General features: G+C 40.1%; 1 protein-coding gene across 1 annotated transcript in view; it reads left to right on the forward strand.

The window, feature by feature from the left end:
* BAIAP2L1 (BAR/IMD domain containing adaptor protein 2 like 1) overlaps nt 1–24,069 on the forward strand; it is an 815,478-nt gene that overhangs the window by 40,051 nt on the left and 751,358 nt on the right. Inside the window, exon 2 of the mRNA XM_044089700.1 lies at nt 22,665–22,740. Within this exon, the coding sequence (XP_043945635.1) occupies nt 22,665–22,740 (76 nt within the window). The remainder of the gene's footprint in view (nt 1–22,664; nt 22,741–24,069) is intronic.

A 24,069-nucleotide genomic window follows, 5' to 3' on the forward strand; every position in this document is an offset into this window, starting at 1 on the left:
TTTATATAAATATTGATATCGTAGTAATACTATTACTATTTTGTCAATTAACTATAAGATAGTTTTTATTAATGTGAAAAGATTGACTTGCACAGTAGCTTTAGCTTTTAAAAGCAACTACTACTATATCATGAGTTATTATTGTTAGTTATTTAGTTTCATCACATTATTTTTACATTTTTAGTATTCCAGTTAACATAATGTTTTAGAATTTTAGAATTTTATAACTATTTGATTGTGGTGTTTTTTATTTTGGAGAACCTCTTGTACAAACACAAAGGTGGTTTAACAACAATTGTATTTTAATAACAATGGTTGAAAAAGGTTGTTATACCTTTAAGAAACACTCTGTTTTAAATTATTGATTAGTTAATTATTCAATTACTTGATTAAAGGCATTTTTAAAGTATAAAAGGGATGATCTGCAACATGTTCAGTGTACTCTGATGATGCCCAGCTTGATGGGTGAAAGCGCTTAGTATCTTATATCTATGGACTTCTTGTTGGTTGAAGTATTTTGTGTCATTAAATAAATTGGATGTTTTATAAAGACTGGGACTCAAGGTTACAGATTTGATTTTGTCACATCTGTGGTCATAGTGTTTATCCTGAGTTTGATTTTTCCCTTTACAATGTGCTTTCACACCTATGCCCATAGCGTTTACTTTGTTTGATTTTTTTTTTGCTGCTCATTTACTGCCTGACACCATCTTCATTTTCACATTTGTCTGCATTTTTGTGTGTATTTGTTTACTTAGTTTTTTACAGTTCTTTGACTTCATTTTTTTACACACAGTATCTATCTTGCATGATTTTGGTGCTTCAGTTATGAATTTAACATGCATACCTGACACTTTGCCTTGCCCGCATAACATACATCTGTGGTTTTCTTCAGTGTTATGTCAGATTCCATTAATAAGACTGTCTTTTACATGGTGATTTCTTGGGTTGCAGACCATTACTGATTAAGGAATTTCTCTTCTGTGTTAAAATAATGTGCCCTTATTTACAACATTTATGTATGTCCATCCACCCTCAACCAGTTTTTCCCATTTTTGCACATGGGGTCAGAGTGTCACTTCAAAAGTAACAATACTCTAGAACCAAAGTTCACACTGCTGGATGGCTAGGTCTGCCACAGTTATTCTTCGTACCACACACATGCATGCTCCCTCATACCTATGACTAATTTAGAGTGTCCAGTCCACTTACTGGATGTTTTTGGAATGTGGATAGAAACCAGTGTACCTGAAGGAAACCCACAAGCACACAGGGAGGACATGTGGACTACGTACAAAAGGTACCCAAGTCAAGTTAGAAATAATCTGATTCAAATATGACCTACCCTTTTGAGATAATGAAGAAGAAATTCCTTGCTAACCATATGCTTAACACAAATGTCCACATATAACTATGATAATTTAAGATCCTGTAGACTAATATAGTATATTATGTATGTATTTTATATTAAAGCTGTGTAATGTCACTATAGAGCTTTTCTCCTGGGCCTCTGCTGAAAATGGATTTTATGCCCAGTTAGACTTTCCTGGTAATCGGTGTTCTTTTAATAGCTCTTCACATCTTTTCTCATTGTATTGTTTCATTCTAGGAGGATTCTTATTGCCTGCCTTCTGGATTTCCTTCCTCAGTCATTTGTATAGGTAAGACCCTCTTGGAGGACACCCACATCACTTGGGAAATTTATGATCGTGCACAGTTTGCAGTCATCTGCAGACTTGGTCAGCCATAACTCCAGTGGTTTTGGCCTGCACTTCAGAGAAGTGTATCCTGAATAACAGTGGCCCCAAGATCAATCCCTGGGGCATGCCTCTTGTTACGGGTCTACTACTTGAGGTGGCTTCCCCTGTTTTGATTAAGTGGGTTCTATCCGTGAACCAGTTTGCTACCCATCTGATAACATATGGATTGATGCCTAGTTGAGAGTTTCTGTTATACCCAAGTGGGGAGTAGTGTCAAAGGCTTTGCCCAGGTCCCAAGTGGGGAGTAGTGTCAAAGGCTTTGCCCAGGTCAAGGTAGGCAGTGTGCACCATCTTCCTCTCATCCATGGCTTTGGTGACTGTCTCATAGAAGTCGATCAGATTTAACAGACATAACCTCACCTTGACAAAGCCAAACTGTGAGGGGTCGAGTGTTTGGAAGTTGCCAATGTCCCTGTTAATGAGGGTCATGATGATCTGTTCCATGGCCTTGCAGATCAGGCTGATGGGTCTAAAATTTCCCAGATCGGTGGAGGCTCCACCTTTGTTTAAAGGGATGACAGTGGCTGTGATCCACTTGACTGGGACAAAGCCAGTACTCAGGCTTTGGTTGAATATGGTGCCTACTGGTGCTGCAAGTTCATACCTGAGTTCATGTAGGATGCAGCCTGGGTTGTTATTGGTTCCCATGGAGGCTGTATTTTTTTTGCCCCTTGAGAGGGCAGTGATGACCTGTTCCCTAGAGATAAGGGGAGGGGGGTGCAGGTACTGGGGATGTCCTGATTTACTGATGGGGGACAGAGGGGTGAGGTTTTCACTGAATTTGTCATCAGTAGGTTGGCTGTATCTACAGCATTTGTGTATGTGGTGTCCTTGACCACCAGTTCTGAACAGATCTGGGTGCTTTCTTTGAGACTGTGGACATATGTGAAGAAGGCCTTATGATTGTCTCTAGTAGATGTTGCTAATTTGGACTTCAATTTGGCTTTAGAGGATTTCACTAGTGCATTTATTTGCTTGTTCAGGCTAAGGAGAGATTGCTTCCAATTGTGCACCTGTGCATTCTTGTTCCTGGACAGCATTTTTTTTACCTTTTGTTATATAGTTTATTGCAGATGTCCACGAGACAGGTTTACTCTTCCTTGAGGTGGAGGATTTTGTCTTGTCAGGTATTCCTGATTCCATGCATCTATACAAGTGCTCGTATAGTACATTGGTGTAGATTTGGACATTGGTGCCAGTTCCAACAGAGGGAGAGGGGGCTATGAAGCTGTTTATACCATCCCTCAATATCTTTTGCATTATATCTTGTCTGTCTGGTTGCTAGGCATTCTGTTAAGTGCAACGGTAATGCTACTGATGCCTCTTCTAGAGTAGCTGCTGCTGGCTCATTTCTTTGGAGGTTTCATGGCTTAGACTTCAGCCTTTATCTGAGTGTCAAAGCAAAGATGCTGGACTGTCCTTTAGATAGGCAACATTTCTTTTGTTATGCAGCTGCAGAAGTTTTCAAAACTTTGCAGGACAAAGATAAGATCATGAAGGATCTTAAGCAAATCTTTTTCTTCAAAGTATCAGAAAAAAACTACCCATTTACAGCTAGCCCATTTGTTCACAAGGACCAGAAACCTTCCCAATAAAAGTTGCTTTCAGAACAAGTCTCAGCAGGATTTCAAGGGTTCTGAACTCTCCTAACAAACCAGACTCACTGACTCCTCTGCCTCCACTTTCCACCCAGTCCCACCTGTGCCTTTCCCAGGATCTCCTTTGTTTCGGAAGTTATCTCTAACTTTGTCAACCTGGCAATCCATTAACATTAGATAAATGGGTTTTGCTCATCATTCAGTGGGATTACAGAATGTCTTATGAGGTTCCTCTTGTGTCTGTCCTCCAGACCAGATTCACCATATTTTCCCTTTTCTTTGGGACTTGTACAATCAAGGGACAATAGAATTTGTGCCTCCTCATCTAGAAAAGTTTTTTTTCTTCTTTTTTTGTTACTCGAGTATTTCTGGTTTCCAGAAAGGACAGTTGCAGACGTCTATTGGATCTTTCCTTCTTAAACAATTTTCTCAAACTTCCAAGTTTCTTGATGTTAACCCTTCAGTTCTTGCTTCCAGTGATTCTTCCTCAGGCCTTTTTTGTTTTTTGGATTAAAAGGTACTTATCATCCTATCCACCCAAAATGCAGGACATTTTAAGGTTTTGTGTCTCTTTATTTCACTTCCAGTTTTCTGCTGTATGATTTGCTTTTTTACTTCCCCAAGGGTATTCACAAGTGCCTAGCTCCTGCTATTGCCTTTTGTAGACTTCAAGCTACACAAATCTTTCTTTATCTGGATGATTTCTTACAGGCACCTTCACAAGAGATTCTTCTAACACATTTGTATTTTAGTACGGCTCAGTATAGGATTTGCTCTGAACCTAAAGAAGTTTTTCTTAACTCCATGCCAGGACTGGATTTTCCTGGGGTGCAGACTCAATGCACTGTCAATACCTTTTTTCCCCTGGGGACAAGGATCTTTTTTCCTGGCAGATTATTTTACAGAACCTCCTTCTCTTAGCTTTGTCCTCTGGAAGAGAGAAGCTCAGAGTCTTAGGGTATGTAGCATCAATGATTCCTATGATACCATATTCCATACTTTACATGAGAAAGATTCAGTGTAATTTCAAGTTCATTCAGACTCAGGAAAGTTGCCTCTTACTCTTCATCAAGGAGGAATTCCTATGGTGGAGCATGCAGATTCACTGAACCCAGGAATGCCTTTTATGGTTATCTCCCCTTGGTTGGAACTATTCATAGATTCTTCAGATCTGGCTTTGGGAGCTTGTTTCAAGGAAATCAAGGTCCAGGGAATGTGGTCTCCCAAAAAATGACCACATAAATATAACTGAGATGAGGGTCCTTATTTTGGGCCTTCAATCTCAACAGTATTTCTGAAAGCCTGGTCTTCAGATTAACATAGACAACACCACTGTCATGTGGCATATAAACAAGCTGGGAGGCATCACGTCTCAACACCCCTGCAAGCTTTGGTAAATTTGTAAAGCTATTCAGCGTAAAATCTTTCTTCAAGCTGTGTATATATTTTCAAAAAAAGAATACTATGGCAGACATTTTGAGAAAATCCACAGCAGAGCCTCACGAGTAGATGCTAAACCTGGAGAACTTTTTGGACATTTTCCTTCAGCGGGGTACCTCCTTCATATACAACAAACAACTCAGGCTGTTCTATTTAAGACCTGCTATGTCATCATGGACACCATGTCCTTTCTTTGGAAAGAGAGGTTCCTTTATACTTTCCTCCACATCCTCTGACTCCCAAATACTTTCTAGAAGTCAAGAAGGGCAAACCAGATGTTTTGTTGGTGAATCCCTTTTTGCCCAGACAGCATTAGTCCCCCTTCCCTTTTACTTGGCTAGGGGCAATCAACACAAGTTACCTCACAGGATGGGTTTGCTCACAAACAGCAACGAATTTCTAATTCACCCCAGTGTATAGTCTTTGAATCTGACTTGTTGGATGTTTCAATTTTAAGTCCTTTTAAAGCACAACTTTTCCTGAGGACATGCTTAAAACTTTACAGGATGCTAGAAAATCATATATAAGGAAGTCTTATGTTTCCAAATGGAAAAGATTCTCCTTTTAGTGCCACAAAAAGAATCTAGAGTGTTTATCAAAAGGGTATACCTAATACTTGCTTTCCTCACCTTTTTAATTTCTCCAAATCTTTTGGGTTTCTAATACCGTAACTTGAATGGATCCCATTCCTAAGTCGAAGTACGATAAGTTCATGAAATTAGTATTGTTTCAATCTTTGATGTCAGCCAAAAGTACTCTTTGCAGCACCCGCAGTATGCCCAGTAACGCCTCCTTCTACAATTCATACTTGGTTACATGGACTGGTAACATATCTAAATACGATTTGTAGATTTTTTTTTATAATACCCATTGCTCCTACTACTATTGGAATTGTCTGGGTATCTTTTTCTACATTGCTCTCATTTCTGCCTGCAGATCCTGATATTTTATAACTTTGTGTGTCTGTACGCGACACACTGTAGTCACTTTGTGTGGTGATTTCAATGATCAATGCTACTTTTGCCTTCTTTTCATGGTACAATATTTCCAGTTTTCTAGTATCTGTCTTTTGAAATGTTGATAATGGGTGATCCCATGTGATGTAAACTTCATCATGTTCTATGATGTTTTGTGGCTCATGTTTCCAGTATTTTTCAGCCACTTCAGTACCATAATGTTTGCACAATCCCCAGTACAACATTTTTGCCACATTATTATGCCTTTCAGTATACAGTCTTTCTGCCATTAGTATATCACAACCAGCAACAAGGTATGTGACCATTTCCAATTTGGTTTTGCAAAACCTACATTTGTCTGTTTCTCTCACATGTTCAAGGGACTTTGTAAGCCAGCGTGTACGTAGCCCGCTGTCTTGGGCTGCCAATATTAACCTTTCATCTCTTGGTTTGAATTCGCCTTTCCTGGACCATTTTTACATTCGTTCCTGATCAATATGAGGTTCTTCCAGACGTTTTCTATAGTTGCAACTATATTTATTGATTTTCCACATTCTTGCTTTCTCATCTGGTCCTTCACCTTGTATTCTTTCTCTTGCTGCCTGAATTTTATCTACTTCTGGTTTGATTTCCATTCATGCTTTATGCCAATATGCTTCTGTTAGATTAAGCAGCGAAGTCATCTTAGATTTATTCTAATGTTTCTAGACTTCCACTACATTTGGGTCTTGTGAGGTCAGCAGATGTGTGTGGAGTCTCACAATTGCAGATCTATACCTGTAAACAATTTCAAGGAGGCCCATCCCTCCTTTGGAATGAGGAATATATGGTATACACTGATTTTATGGTGAGCATGAAGCATCCTTCTTGTTTTCCTATCTAATCTATCCAACACGTTTTGGGGCCAGTCAGTCACTCCAAAACTGTAAGTTAGGACAGGAAGAGCAAATTGAGTTATAGCTTGGATTTTATTCCTAGATGCCAACACTGTTTTCAGGATTAGGTCTCCTATAGTATTGCTTACTAAGTTTTATTTTGTTCATGTTTTATTTTTGATCCTTCATCAGTTCCCAAATGTTTATACACTCCATCTTGCTCAAGTTCTTTTATATCACATTCTTGTCCCAAACGCCATGCAATCACAGCCCTTAAGGCAAAATAACATACCAAACACACTAGTAATAGGTGACTCTATAGTCAGGCACACTGACGTCCCACTCACTAGGCTGAACAAGGAGAAGGTTACTGTTAGCTGCCCATCGGGTGCCAGGATCCGCCACATAACACAAGCACTCAGGTCACTCCAGAACAAATACAAATACGGCTCTGTCATTGTCCATGTTGTGTGAATGACCTGAGTCGTACCTCCCAGGACTACATGAAAAGAGACACGGAAAAGCTCTCTGATCATGTAGCCCAGGCCGGTATGACCCTGACCCTGAGTAGCATCCTGCCCTCACCAAGAATGATACAACGGTATAAAGCAAAAGTTATCAATTTCAACAATTGGCTAAGCTTCTGGTGTCATTCAAAGGGGATCCAATGTCTGTCTGCCTGGGATGACATGCTCGACAAGCCACACTGCTTCGCTAGAGATGGCTTGTACCTGTCACCCGTAGGCTTTCGAATACTGGCCAAGGCTCTTGCCACCCCCATAGTGCCTTTTTAGGCAAGGCTCAAAAGACAAACCCACTGCCGTAAATAGCACAAGTAACAAAAAACTGAGGGTAATGCTACTCAGTGCCAGAAGTCTAAACCTCAAAATGCATGCACTCGAGGCACTCCTCAGTATGGAGAAAATCAATATATTTGCAGTAACAGGAACCTGGTTTAAGCCTCCAGAGAGCACCACAGCATTACCAGGCTACAACTCATACCATACATTTCGGCCACAAAACCTGGGCTGAAATACAAAAGGCGGGTGCGTATCCATATTCATTAAGGATACCCACACCTCCAGGTTAGTGGCACAGCACAATACTTCAGAGATCATCCATGTGCAACTAACAACGGGCAAAACTGCAATTCAAATTATAGGTTGCTACAGATCACCCACCATGTCCCAGGACCTCCTTTCCGCATTTCTGGATACACTGGGAAACATAAAGGTCCTACCAAACACCCTGATATTGGGTGACTTCAAGTACCCAAACATTAACTGGGAGAACTACTCAAGTACTAACTCCCTTGCCCAACATTTCCTAGAATTTATAAACTCAAACACCCTGGATCAACTGGTCAACACCCCCACCAGAGGTGACAACATATTGGACCTGGTCATCACCAACATGGGTGACCGGTGTTCCACATCGGAGGTCAACCCCTCGCTGGTTAGATCTGACCATAAACTAATCACTCCAGATATCCACATTCCTTCCCCACCCCCGGTCAAGGAAACCACAGTGAAAAACATTTTTAAAAAGCAAACATCACGTTACTTAAGACAGAGGTGAAAAGTTTCAAAGCCCCCATGCTAAAGGATAACGCTGTCCAAGCTGCAAAATCCTTTACTAATGCACTCTACGGGCACCTACAAGAATGCATGGATCGTGCTATCCCAAGCAAAACCAAGACTCACTCCTCCAAGAAAAGGAAACCAGTCTGGTGGACCCCTGCCATAAACAAGCTATACAATAGAAGGAGGAAACTAGTACAGAAAAGAGTAAAATCCCAAGAAGGGAAGACATCCCTGATCAGTATCAACAAGAAACTATGATCCTTCATAAAATCATCCAAGGCTATCTTCGAAAGAAAAATTGCCAAGGACTCCAAAGATAACCACAAGGCATTCTTTAGCTATGTCAAGAATCTAAGTGGCAATTTTCAGATCTGCTCGGAGTTGGTACAGAATGGCACAGAATACACTGAACTGACCGATATCGCCAACATCCTGGCAGACAGGTTCAGTGCAAACGTCATCCCCCTCTCACCCCCAAAAGGGCCCATAACCATACCAGAAGAATGTAGTGCCCCTGAAATCACAGACACTCAAGTTAAAACAGCCCTCTCCAAAGCCAAAAATACAGCATCAATGGGACCAGACGGTGTCCCAGGCTGCGTCCTACATGAGTTCAAAGATGAACTAACCCCACACCTAAAACACACTGTTCAAACTCAGCCTATCCATAGGCTACGTGCCCATAGAGTGGCGCACAGCAGTGGTTATTCCGCTCCACAAATGTGGAGCCACAGCAGACCCCGTGAACTATCTCCCTTATAAGCCTGACTAACTTGGTCTGCAAGGCTATGGAGTGCATCATCATGGATCTCATTAACAGATACATTTGGAACTTCCAAACACTGGACCCTACCCAGTTCGGCTTTAAGAGCAGATTATGCATCCTAAACCTGGTGGACTTCTTTGAGATAGTTACCAAGGCTATAGACGAGGGAAAGGTAGACCACACAGCCTACCTAGACCTCGCAAAGGCCTTCAGCACCATTCCCCATTGTGGTATTATAGACAAGCTCACCAGCCTGAACATGAACCCCTATATCACGAGATGGGTTGCCAACTGGCTCATGGACAGAACCCACATGGTAAGAGTTGTGGGAGCTAGGTATGACTCTAAATCTGTTATAAGCGGTGTTCCCCAGGGCTCAGTCCTAGGACCCCTCCTGTTTGGCATATACTTCTCAGAGGTACAGGCAAGCACAGGAGGACTATGGCTGACCAAGTTCACAGACGACTGCAAACTAGGGGCTATAATTGACTCTCCGGCTGACACAGACATCCTCCAAAAGGGTCTCACTGAGATAGATACCTGGTGTCAAAAACCATGGCCTCAAGCTAAATGCCAAAAAGTGCATAGTCATCCCCTTTGGAAAAAACAAAGTGCCCAAAAACTACCACATAGGTGGTAGCCCCCTAAATACGGAAGACGTAATAAGGGATGTGGAGACCCAAGTAGATAGTAATCTCTCCTTTGACAATCACATTGCCAAAGTGGTTAGAAAATCCTTCTATGTGGCCCACTTAATTACAAAAGGGTTTGCATCCAGATCAAAAGAGGTCATTGTGCCCCTCTACTCATCACTCATCAGACCCATCATAGAGTACAACGCCCCATTTGAGATGTACCTTACAAGACACCTGCAGCAGCTGGAAAGACCACAGAAGTACCTCAACAAGAGGATCACTGGCCTCAAACAGATGCCCTATGCAGCTCGACTGAAGAAACTCCAGCTGTACTTGGTTGCGTACTGCCTACTCAGAGGTGATCTCTGTCTGACATACAAGGCCATGTCCAACCCAGAATTGATGGACATGCTCCACCTAAAGAAAACCATATCCCCTCGAGCCACACGCTCTAGGGATCTAAATCTCACCACAACAATAAATAGAATGTGCTGGAGGGATAGATTCCTGTCCCAGAGACTTCCCATGCTTTGGAACAAGATTCTAATCTACATTAGGCAGAGCTCCTCGCTAACACTCTCTTCAAGAGAAACCTTGATGAGTGGATGGGAAACGGAAAGTTTACCCCAGGGGTCGCTCCAATGGCTCTGCTGGACAGAGGCACAGGGAACTAATCTAAGAGGGCGGCGAAAGCCAACACATTCTGGCTAGGCTTATAAATGCCTTCGGGCAGATAGCCTAGTACCTACCTATGAACGTATGAACTGATGTTTTTTTGGTGCTGCAGTTTTCCTGATTTAAAGATTGCTTTTGCACATTTATCAAGACCAAATGACATTCTAATATCATCTGAAAAGGTTTTAACAACCTGTAGTTTTGCTTTCAGTTCCTCATGTGATAAGCTATACAGTTTTAAATCATCGACAAAGAGAAGATGAGAAGTCTTTACACTTTGTTGTTTTCTAGGAGCCAAATTATAACCATGGCCTAAGCTGTTAAATAAACAGCTTAATGGGTTAAGGGCAGTGCAGAACACCTTAATGGGTTAAGAGCAGTGCAGAACAGCAACAGTGACAGTCACCCTGGAATATCCCACTTTGAATTTTTATCCCTGGGATAATAATTTGTCCTTTATCATGGCTGAATTGCAAAGTGGTCTGCCACTGTTTCATGGTCACTGTAATGTAGCCGATCAGTGTAGGGTGTATCTTCCACATTTTTAAGCAGTCTTTTATCCATGAATGTGGGATACTATCAAATGCTTTTTTGTAGTCAATCCATCCCATACTTAGATTCTTCCCCTTTTAGAGTTCTCCAGTATGACTTTATTTAACAACAATCCTTTGTTCCATATGACTTTCTTTTATTGCCCTTCTGTTCTACTGCCATAATTGAGTTTTCTTCTAAATGACTACAAACTCTGTCAAGCATCAATGCCTGTGTATAGTTTATACATCGTTGGAAAGCAAGTTATTGGTCTATAATTTTTAGGGTAGCTTGCAGGTTCACTCTTAAGTAGGAGCATTGTTTTTCCTGTTAGCCAGGTTGGTGTCTGTTCAGGGTACACATATAAATAGCTCTTACTCATGGCTAATTCTTCCTGTAAAGATGAAGATGTTAGGTACTGCATCTGGGTTTTCCAGTTGGAGACTTTTCTTAACTTTGTTTCAATCTCTCTGGCTGTGTCACTTCATCCCATTTCACATCCTTTACCTTTAAACTTCTTATTCTTTCTTTTACTTCTATCCATTTAATATCTTTGTTATGTTCCACAGGATCTTCATAGATACTTCTCCAAAATGCATCTATTTCTTCTTTTTTGGTGGTCTTTCAATTCCTTTTACCTTGCTTGTCGGTTCTATATAAAAACCTTTTTGGGTCATCAATAAATTGCTTATTTTATACTTTTCCTTTATATTTATCTTCTAAGTTTTTCTACCTGTCCTGAAAATTTTAGTTTGTTATTTCTGTTAGGATCTGTCATGCACTAATACTGCGCATTGCTTTTATCACATCTATCTTTCTTAGTATTTTTGTATTCCCTCTTCTATAGTCTTCTAACAGTGACCCTCCTTGTCTTATTTGCTTTATAGTTTTCTCTATTTGATATTTCCATGATGGTATTTGATTTCTTGTGGTAGAACTTTCAGTTATTAATTTAGCTGCATGGTAATATATCCTGTTTTGTTGCGGTGGTGGTGCTGTGGTAGCGTTGTCGCCTCACAGTAAGACGTTGTCCTGTTCGATTCTCAGCTAAAGCGTCTTCTGTGTGGATCCTGTTTGATTCTCAGCTAAAGCGTCTTCTGTGTGGAGACATGCATGAATGGGCGTACCTTCGTTGAAGGTTGTGCGTCAGGCCAGGTAAGCCGGTACGTAAAAATCTACTGCCAATCATTAGTGGACCGGAGTTCCGCTGTGGCGACCCCTAACCAGGAAAAGCCGAAAGATACAACAAGTAATATATCCTGTTTACTTCTGTTATATCGCAAGGTTCAGACTTCTGACTTTTTGGGTTTTATTGACCTTCTGCAGTCTATTTCTTTCATTGATCTTAACCAGGCAACTCTTCTTTATGGAGTTTAAGCCCATATCACCTAGATGTATCTTTGGCTCCTTCAGGATGAGGTCATACATCAGACATATGTTGGGAGAAGAGGGCTCCCTGGCTTTGATTTGCTGGCTGAATGTACAGCTATCCTGTCAGTAAATAATCCTGCAGCTGTGATCATTCAAACATCTGCTGTTTTAATGTAAGTTCTTACACAACAGTACTTTTGTCTGATGTATTTCCACGGTCAGTCTTTCTACTTTTTGTTGTCTCACCCTAGCAGCTAAAATCTTTATTGCCACTAGTGCAGTGGCAGAATATAATTCTCTTACAGCTATTCTTTGGTCTTCCACATTTTGTAATTCACATTTCAATTTCCTCATTTGCTCTATTCCTTTTGGGTCTGTATGCCCCCTCTTTAGTTGCAAGTCCCTTAGTTTACTATTTTTGTCTAGAGTCTCTTATTTTTGTCTTTCTTGTGATGCTGTGTTGATTATATTTCCATCCTTAAAGCTTCCTTATCCTTATCCTTATCTCATGCTTGCAATGGGTCTCATGTTCCCCATCATTTTTTCCTATATCCCTTTAATTCTTACTCTAAATTCTTCACCCTGTAATAAGTGTCCATGGAATCCCCACAATCTAGGGAGTGATCTCTCTGTGACTACTACTGCAATCTGTGAAAGCATGGTTGGAATGTGCAGGTGGCCCTAATACCCTCTGTCCTATCATGTACATGTGTTCCTTTGTTACGAAAATGTTATCAGTTCTTGACCGTGTGCTCTGTTTAGAATTTCAATATGTATCTGAGAGTCTTCGGTCCACCCACCTTGTAATCATAAATCTTGAAACTCCACACTTTTCAACTATTTTTTTTTGTCCTTTACTCCACATATATTTACTCCCTGAAATAATTCCTATCATCTACTACTATATATTCCAGTCACTCACTGTCAGGTAATAGCTCCCTCAGAAAATTATAATATCTTCAATAGAGGCATTTTTGCAGAAATATTTCTTGTGTTGGGAGGAATCAATATAGACACTGTTAATTTCCCCTCATGAGTCTGATATACAGCCTTGTCCATATGGCAGAGTACCTTCATCTTCCATTGCATGATGGCAGTTGGCTAAGATAATGACCTCCCTTTTATCTTGGCCCATGGCAGTGTGATTGTATAAGTAACCTTATAGCCCTTGCACTCTCTAGTTTAATATATTCACCTGCATCTAAATGAGTTTCTTGTACTACTTGAATCCTTCCTTTCCTTAAGATATTAAATATACTTTCTCTTTTAACTAGGTTCAGTAGTCCATTAATGTTCTAGGAAACTAACTTATCTGTTGACTGCATTAGATTTCATTAATTTAATCCTTGAGATAATTTATACTTCTGATATGTCTCTAAACCTCCTTTAGTTGTATCTACTGTGTATTCTGTATCGCATGGGAGAAACCTGCATGTTCTTTTATTAGTTCAGCCTGGCTTGCCTGAGAAACCTTTGTTTTTAACTCTGGCACACAAATTATCAACATGTTATTGTTGCATTTATGAAAAAATGCAAATAAATAAATAAAAGTTAAAAAAAAAATTAGCTGCTGAACCATACCCCCAACACTTTGGGTTGGAACAGTTGAATTAACTTTGCTGTCAGAGACATCCTGTTCCCCCTTTCTCTGCTGTCGAACCAATCTCCTTTGATGTTTTATAACCTCTTTCATAGCTTCCCTTTCTTTCTTTCTTTCTTTCTTTCTTCTGTTCATAATGCTTTAAGTACACTTCTAGTCATTTGTCTGCTATGTCCCTACCTATTATTTTTTTTCACAGCTTTCTATTAACTCTGGTTAATTAGGGACTGTTTGTTAATATAATGCAGCTGGCTTTGTCATATAACACTCAGAAAAATCTACCATTATTGCTGCTTGCTCTTTCCAGCACAGGCAACATTCTGTTATGACTTTATTTGTGATTTATTTGGAAGCTGAATTATTTCTGTCATATAATCCACTATTGCTTAATTCTGCTGTCAAGAGATTCCCAAATTGACTCCTACCTTAGAGGCCCTTCCAGCACTGAGATTTCAGTCTCTTCCATTTAAGGATTAATTTATTCGATAGAAGCCAGTTATGATTACAGGTACTACCCCTTTTTATTGCACTTCCCTACCTTGCAAAGTTGTGTATCTTAAAGTTTCTTCTCAGAGTCTTCTTTAGTGGTATCGTCCTTGGCATTTAGTGCACTGACTGACTTCTCATAATATGGACCTATACCACCACTTGGGTGCTCCTGTGTGACTGGGCCAGTTTACAGGGCTGCATTCAGACACTGAATTGCTTGGTCTAAGTCTTAACAATCCTAAGGGGAAACACCTGTATGTCAAGTATAACAATTGCAAGGAAAGCAATTAGTGATATATAATAAGGTTTTAAAACGGTTCCAAGCTGCAGGAGAGCCCATGACATACAATTTAAGATGTAATTGACAGCCCAGTCCTCGTTTACTTCAGGTATGTCACCTTAAGATCTGAAGAAACGCAATCAAAATAAAACTTGTTCAGTGTACTGCTGTTAAGTGTTTATGAATTAACACAGATCATTAAGTAAAGCAGATATCAGATGAGGTTCTGTCCATATGTATCTATAAAGAGAGGAAGAGAGAGAGTTGTGTGTGTATGTGTGTGTGTTTGTATGGGCTCCTACCAGCAACACACAGGCTCCTAGACTGCATAAGGTTGTTTATATGAAATGTACTGATAATGAGTATTCAAGTTATTCATTCGTCACGCAGCATTATGCCTGCCAGACACAACCCAGCAAAATGCAAGTTCTGCCATACAGTAAATGAGCTCTTGTTTGCAGTCCAAAGAGAAATCTGATCATAGATATGTTGCGTTTTTCAATGTTATAAAAATATTCTGCATGCTCTGGTATTCCTGGTCTTGTCATTAGTTATTGTACTTCACTTGATTACTGCACCTTTTTTGAGCCAAACCTGAATTAGATCAGTTCCCTACCTTGAATAAGAAATTAAATTGTGTGTGTGTGTGTGTCTGTGTGTGTGTGTCTGTCTGTGTGTGTAGAGAAGAATATATGGGTTATGGAGAATGTCTTTGTATCTTTTAAATGTGTTCAGAATATGTATACTATAATGTGGAGTATGGGAACAGCAGTTAACTAGATCACAAGGTCTTGTATGCCCATGTATGTGGTTTAAAAAGTGAATGGTCTGGTGGGCTAAACTTGCTGGTGGAGTTGGTCAGAGCTTGAACTTTCACTTGAGTTAAAAAGGCAGCCTGCATCCTGAAGAGATATTTGGATTGAGTGCTGACAGGATTGTACAGCTTGCCTTAATTCGAAACTGTAAAGCCAGATGGGTTATTGTTTTCGTTTGTGTTGCATATTCAGTGTCGTTTTTGGTTGCTGGTGGTGTGTTTGAGTTTGTTAGAAACTTGACATTATTTAGTTCTTCTTAATACCTCAGTTGCCAAGTACAAACTATATTTGGGCTCTAAGTTCCCTATAGTACTATTGACTATTGTGTTCCTGGCGTGTTTGACTGGTGTCAGTAATCATGAAAGAATTACTGGGGGGGGGGGTCATGGAGTTGCAGGTTAGAACTGACCAGAAGCTGATGCTTTTGCAACAACAGCTGATTGGGCTTGTAGCTACACAGCTGAGCGCAAAGACTGTGCTGACTGTGAAGAAACTATCCAGGGGCATTTGAACTTTGTGCCACCACAGATTACTGGAGCCAAGTAGACAGGGCAAAAATCTTGCCATCTCAGTTGACAGGAGAAGCACTGAAAATCTTCATGGGAATAGATAAGCACTGATTGCACGGAGTATGACATTGTTAGTCAAGGCTGGCGTAACTTGTGAAGTACAACCAATACAATTTCACAACTGGACTTTTAATGTAGATAAACTAGTAAATTCCCATGATTAGAAACATATTTTAAAACTCTTGCTTAAACCTGATAGCAATGGTAAAGCACAAATGCTAGAAATGTTGCCAGTAAAGAGCCCTCTGTGGTACTATAAGATGATGTGTACTAATAAGTGATCCAAAGAAGTCTGAGAAGCTAGTCATTTTAGTTGAATGCATATTACTTAATAACACAGTGTTTAAAATAAAGCAGTTATTTCTAAGAATTAAAATTCCATGAAGATGGCTGATTAACCTAACTCACAAACTACAGACCAGTTACCATCATCACTCTTATCCAAAATCGTGGAAAGATGTATTCACTCGCAACTTGCTATATATATTATTTCTCATAATCTCTTCTCAACCTCACCACCGTACAACCACTGCCCTTCTAAGGTTCACAGATATAATAAATCACAGTAGAGGTTCAGGCCTTCTTACCTCAGCCATATTTCTGGATCTGTCCAAGGTATTGGACACAGTCAATCATCTCCTAACTAAACTCTCTTCCTCTGGGCTATCGCCCTCCTCACTTGTTTTGTAGTTACCTCACTGATTTCCATGCATTGCAATGGCAAGATGATTTCTCCACTTTCCTTACTATATCTCAGTCCCACAAGGCACCTAGGGCTATTACTGTTTAATTTATTTATCAACCACCTAAACACAGCAGATAAAGAGGCCAAGTGTGTCAATGACCGCCCTTATAATATGTGCTGCTAGGACAATACCCATGTTTAAGACACTCAGCCAGAAATCTTTGTCCTTCTATAGAAGCTTGGCTGAACAACCCAAAAACTCCTCCTGAATCCAAAATAAATAAATAAACAACTACTGTTCACCCCCAACTCTCTCTCCTCCCCAAAACTATCTTTAATATGCTGTTGTCCAAAAAGACCAATATAGAACTGGTATCACACACCAATCTACTAGGTGTGATTATAGACAACCACTTGAAATTTGATTTCTACCTTCAGTAAGCCATAAAGAAGACACTTCAAAAACTAGGCTGGACACTGTAGAGTAAAATACTACCGTATTGACACTGCTAGACAAAGCATACTCACTTCTTTTTTACTCCCCACCTTGTTATATGTCTCTCCTATCCAAGCCAAACTCAGCTCCTTCCTATCAGCTAAACTAGAACAATGCTACAATAAGGTAGCCAAATTCACAACCAACCAACAATGTAGATCATATCACTTGCTTTCTCTAAATCAACTAAGCTGACTCAAACTGAATAATTCTCTGTTGTACTTGCAATTAATGAAATCCTTCAGACTACTGCTTTAACCTTGAAAAATTCCCATCTCTACATTCCACCTTTCAGCCTCACACTACTGAGAGACCTCTGTGTTCCACTGACAAATCATTGCTCTCTATAACTAAAGTAACAACAATGCAGGATACTTCTGTATTCAGACTGCTTTGCACATAGCTAGAATACTATTCCACTCCACTTAGTAACATTGTACAATCTGAAAGATTTTAAATGCTAACTGAAGTAACACCTGATAGATAAATGACGCTTCACCTGCACCACTCCTGGTTAAACTGGTGCTAATACAGCTATATAAATTCATGTCCTAACTCTCTGCTGCCCAAAACATAATGTACTGTTATCACAGCTATACCCTATATCATTTCATCTCCTTTATCTTCCTTGTGCCTCCTTCCTTTCTATGGGCTGCTCTAACACTTTATCTTAAAATAATTTCATTCATATAACCTATTTAACTGTTATTTTTAATTGAAACTGTTTGTAAGTGATGTAACTGATGTCAGGGATGTTTGTATAATGGAACTGTTGCTCATGAATAAAACTGAATGTAAATAATGAAGCAAGGTGTTTTTCCTTTCTGGGCCTCCACTGAAAAAGGGCATTGCTTAGTCAGATTATTATGGTTAACTAATGCCAGTCGATCAGTAAATGACTAGATAATAATTAAGGAATTTAACATCTTTGAAAGAAAAGCAGCAAGTAATGTATCTGTACAAACTGGAAAATGTTTTGATGCAATTTCTATGGAACGTGATAACCCAGTTATCCTAGCTGTAGTTCTACCTCCGGGTCCCTGTGTTACAACCAGGCTTGTAGAATGTACTGTAATTGAAAGGGAGGAGCACTCCCTAATAAATTCTGGAAGCATATTTTCTCTTGACAAGCTTTCCCTAATGTGTAAAAATAAAATTTGTTAACAGTCAAACAGTGGACGAGATGTATACTTATGTTGACAAAAAAAAAAAAGAGAGTATCCTCTTTCCTGTGTAAAAATTCAAGCAGTTTGGTGAAAACTATAGCATGCTAAAACTACAATCTCTTATGTGTCGTTACTTGTAATACTAGAAGTACTTTTCCCATTTTAAAACACTGTGGAAAACATAGGTGGAGAAAGAACCTATAGATAACGGTGTGTTATGGTGATGTACTCATTTAGTATATGAACGAAGGGGGAATATTACACTCGCACAGAGATTTAGAGTCAACCCGCGGTGGTGGTGCTGCGGTAGCGTTGTCGCCTCGCAGTAAGATGCTGACCGGTTCGACTCTCAGCTAGAGTGTCTTCTGCGTGGAGACATGTGTGAATGGGCGTACCTTCGTTGAAGGTTGTGCGTCGGGGCTGGCAACTCAGCATGTAAAAATCAACTGCCAATCATTAGCGGACCGGAGTTCCACTGTGGTGACCCCTAACCGGGAAAAGCCGAAAGACACAACAACAACAACAGAGATTGAGTCAGAGTTAGTACAAGGTAGTTTGCGTAGAAGCTAGTAAAGCAGCCAGTATTTAGTTGTATCTGTTTTTAGAAGTATGGCACTTTAATGCAGCAACAGAAGTCCACAGCTATAAGAGATGTCATCACAGGAGCTGAAAATGGACTGATAGGAAATTCTGAAGTGAAAGTCAGCAAAGAGACTTATAAGAATCACTGGCACAAAAGCTGAGACAGAAAAGCACTTGAGAGAGGATGCAGATACCAAGACGAATGCAGAGTCCTGAGTCAGTTTCTGGTTGTGTAAAGCAGTTAATGCAACCAAAAATGGGCTGTTTGCAGTAGGAATATGTGAACCAAGAAGAAGATAAAACTGACAAAACATTTTATTTGTCTATTTACTGTGAATAGACAACATAAGGAAGGAAAAGGAAGGGAGAGGGTGGCATTCATTCAGACTAACTAGGGGGGAGAACACCCTAAAAACAAAAGAACACTCAAAGCCTGAATTGTAAAGTAGAAGATGAGTTTTATTTAGTACTACCATTTATAGGGGGATATTTGGGGTAAAGATACTACACCTCATACCCTGAGGCAGGTAATGGTGTGTTAGTGCATCTACATGCAAGTCGCATACACTTTAAAATGGCGCAATGGGAAGATGATACTTTAAGCAGAGGAAGAGAGATTGTAACTAAGGTTGTAGGGGACGCTGATGAGTACTTGCTCCTTGCTACTGTTTGACACCATCAAAGCAAATCATGAAAGTGTCGGCAGTTTTTATTGTGACTGCTTAAATCATTCAGCACTCCACTCATGTCCAGCTGTCCAAGAGACACTGACTTGTGAGCACTGACCAGCACCTCTCCTACAGTACCAGTCATGCCCCATAATAGTTTACACCCATGGCAGCCATGTTAGCTATGTCACTAAGAATATCTGCCAAAATTACAAAAGCAAGAAGGGAGAGAATATTTATTAAGAAGTATTAGTGTGTTCTCAAATACATGGAAGAACTAAACTAATAGGTGCAGTATAGACACAGTTCCCACAGTGAAGTTAGACTATGATCATGTTATAAAATATCAGATTGGCTGAAACAATAAGGAAAGAATTTTAAAATATCTCAAATTAGGCATGATATAAGAGTCGTAGACTGACTGGAGTAATCCAACAGTACTAGCTCCTATATCTGATCGAAATTAGGTAATTCAGTTTGTTAAAGTCATTGCATAGTGTTTCAAAGTTTGTTAGCTATTCCATTACCAGAATTTCTTGAATTTATGTTGAAACTAGGAAAGGCCAGTTACTTGAACATGCACTAAACTCAACAAAGGCATACTGGTACCCTGCCAAGGGGGAGAAAAGCTTTTGTAACCTTTGAGTGCCCCTCTCTCTCAGTTCACAAAGTAACCGTTTGGCCTCTGTGAAGCCCATCCACTTTTCTGAGGCTGACTGATAATATATTTAAGCTCCACTCATGATATTTTGCTGTATACCTGAATAACATGGTCATTCATCCACACAACTGGTAATCTTGCTTCTTTAATGTGCAGACTAATAGTCATAAGATGGGCAGTTATGACTGTATATGCTAAGAAAACCAAGGTGGGCATACTGGAAACTAAGTACTTGTGTGATACCTTGTAGGAAAAGTGGTGGTAAGACCACAAAAAGAAAAGGATAGAGGCTGCAACATATTGGCCTGTTACCTCAGCTAAGAGATGGATGAAGGCTTTCTTTGGCCTGGCTGGTTACAGCGGAAATCTTTGCCCCATTTTGTGGCTGTTTCCTGTCTAATTTTGTGAATGTTTCTTTGACAGATCTCATAATGGAAAGCATTCCTGTCAAGGCATAATGGTGTCTTGAAGCAACTGGAGCATTTAATGAACTGAAGCAGCAATTGTAATGCCATTGCACAAAGGTTGACCAAATCATAGACCCTAGTTACTATAGACCAAGTGTCATATGTAAAGCTATGGAGCTTATCTGAGACCTCATGAATATCAACAATGAAAATTGTTTAACATTAGACCCTCATCAACTTTGATTTGTCAAAGGAAGGTCCTGCCTCTTTAATGTCATTCACTTCTTTGAGAAAGTAACTGAAACAGTAAATAGCAGTTATACAGTGCATACAGCATATCTAGACCTGTCCAAGGCTTTTAATTTTATTCCTCATGCAGCCATTACTGACAGACTTGTAAATCTGAATACAAGTCTTTATGTTGTGTGGTGGATCATTAATTGGCAGAACTCATGTGATTACGCTTCCCCAGAGAAGGACTCCAGTGGTACTGACTCTGCAGTGGAGGAAATTGCCTTCAGTGAGACCTTATGTAAGATGAGGGAGCATTTCAAATGGGATAGTTGTCAGATGTCTGAAGTCCAAAAAATGTACTACAAACTACTTCAGGAAGATACTTCTGGTCCCTCTCTGTACCTGCTGTCCTACCTGCCTTCTTAGATGTATTTGCATCCTCCAGTAAAGCCTCTGACTCCCAGCCTCCCACACCTAAGACACAAGATAGATTCTACAAGGTGGCTGAAGACTGTAAGTTCTTGTTCAAAGCCCCCTCTGCTGACCCTTCTGTCATCACTGTGGCTTCTGATAAGACCTCTAGATTACTTCTGTCCACCACCCTGTTTCTCTCTGACAAAGGCAGCAGACATATGGAGAGGTTGGGGAAAAAAGTATACACTTCTGCCACCCTTGTCATTAAGATTATCAATTATCAGACACGCGACTAAGTACACCTTGGAACTCTTGTCCCAACTTTCAAAAATGATTTTAGATATGCCATACTCAAAGAATAAGTCTTTGGCCTCATTCCTGATTGGAGCTTCCTCTCAAGTGGCCTGTCACTCTATAAAATGTAGCTACGATGTTGTGGAGGTTTCAACTAGGGCAGCTGCCACAGGCTCGGTCCTGAGAAGATTTGCATGTCTGAGGATATTAAATCCAAATTCATGGATGCCCCCCCCCCCCAGACAATTCAGCCCTATTTGACCCTGCTGCTACAGAATTGTTCAAAATCTTACAGGAGAAGGGAAGAGAGATGCAGGAATTGAAACACATCCTTGTCTCTCCTGTACCAAAATTGCAAGGATATTATCCTTCTAAACCAGTGTTTGTTAGAAGGCAGTCACGGCCTCCTCCAGCTAAGCCAAAAAAGTCTGGTAAGAGACCTCGGCATCTTAGAACTCCACTACAGACCCCACCTCAAAAACAGTCCTTTCCAGACAGACCAGGGTCCATCTGATTATTTGTACCCCAAACAACCCCCCCTTTCTGTATGCCTTTCCCTTTCTTTTCCAGCTTGGGAAAACATAACACAGAAGCCTGGGTGCTCTCCATCATAAAAAGGGCTATTCCATAGTATGGAATTCTCTCCTGACCTTCAGGGGGCATCCCACAACCTCCCAAAAACCAACTGCCACATTTTCCAAAGGTGCAAGACCTGCTGGATGAAGACACCATTCAACCAGTACTGTCCAGTCAAAGGGGAAAAGGGTTCTATTCAAGGATGTTTGTGGTATAAGGAAAGGGGGCCCATGGAGACCCATCCCCGACCTCTCATACCTCAACACCTATGTACATGTGTGTGTGTGTGTGTGTGTGTGTGTGTGTGTGTGTGTGTGTGTGTGTGTGTGTATATATATATATATATCTATATATATATATATATATATATGTGTGTGTGTGTGTGTGTATGTGTGTATATATATATATATATATATATATATATATATATATGTGTGTTTGTGTATAGCTATAGATGTATGTTTAGATATATTTGTAATGTGTAAGGTATGTTTTGTACATTTACCTAAATTTTTTTTTTTTTTTTTTTTTTTTTCAGAATGTTATGGAACAGTTTAATCCTGGCTTACGGAATCTTGTAACTCTAGGCCGAAATTATGAAAAGGCAGTTACCGGTAAGTAGTTTCCTCAGATATTTTCAGTATTGTTAATAACTGTCTTTAGACAATTTTATTAAATGTTGCTGGGTTAAGGATTCAGAAAAATTATGATGCTTGCATATGTCTGAATTGCTCCATTTTTGGCTAAAACATGTCTGCATTGTTTGCATAGTTAGTGTTTTGAAAGTTATGGCCTTTACGTTTTCTGGTTCTGAATCACCATGCATCTTTTAAAACAAGAACATGATACAATGTTTTTCTGCATAAACTGAAGTAGAGTTAAAAATGTGGGAGGTAGAACTGTTTACAAAGGTTTGTGGCTTAGAAAATGGGAAATAAGTAGATGATTGGTACAAAGGATACAGCAGGCATGAGAGACACGTAGCATTAAAAAATGGACTTTCATATGGGACAGCGAGTGTACTAATCCTGGTGTGCCTGTGCTGAATGCAGTACAGAATGTCCAACATGTTGCACATGTTGAGTTTGAGTCAGGCACAGAACACATGTTCTGGTCACATAAAATGACTCTGTTTACATTGGATTAGTGTGTAAAAGTTTGGGAGATTATTTTCTCCAAGTTTGTAACCTGAACTTTGAATGTGTACTGGTTAAGAGTGAGTGAAGACCCCACTAGTAGGGTGGAGGAAGAGTTGTTAATCAGGCTAGTCTTAAACTCTTGTAACAAAACTGGTTGTGGCCAACGAATGGAAAACTAAAACTTATAAACTATTTACCTGCTCAAATTTGGAATATTTGAATCTGATAACAGCAAGTCAAACGCATTCATGTTTGTGTAGTTGCTGAGACCTGATTTCAGTGCACTGACAACACTTCCTCTATACCATGATTTCACACCTGTCATTCATTCAGCTCTTGCATAGCTGTACACATAGCCGGCCTTAGGCATAGGCTAACTAGGCGGCTGCCTAGGGCACCGCTGTAACAGGGACGCTTTTCTGGTATTTATTTGATGTAAGTAGACCAGGATGGGGGCACCAGGTGGTCTGGAGGGGCGCCGTGGGCATCAGTTAACCTAAGGCCTCTCCTGGCTGTGCAGGAGTACCATGGCTTCGCACCTGTCATTCCTTCAGCTCTTGCATAGCTGTGCAGGAGTGTCTGTATTTGTCAGAAATACTGCCATCTGACTTCAAATTACCCACAACCCTAACTTGGAGAACCAAATCACCATAAATAAATCCAACTATTACTTTCTTGCCAGCTACAGGTCCCCAGCAATGCCCCCTAAAGATCATGAAAGTTACCTTAACACTATTTAGGGGTATCAAGCAAAGTAACTTCTTGCTAGGGGAGTTTAATTATCCAAGGTTTAACTGGAACACT

Source organism: Protopterus annectens, chromosome 12.part0 (assembly GCF_019279795.1).
Source record: "Protopterus annectens isolate FY-2018-M chromosome 12.part0, PAN1.0, whole genome shotgun sequence".
Lineage (NCBI taxonomy): Eukaryota > Metazoa > Chordata > Ceratodontiformes > Protopteridae > Protopterus > Protopterus annectens.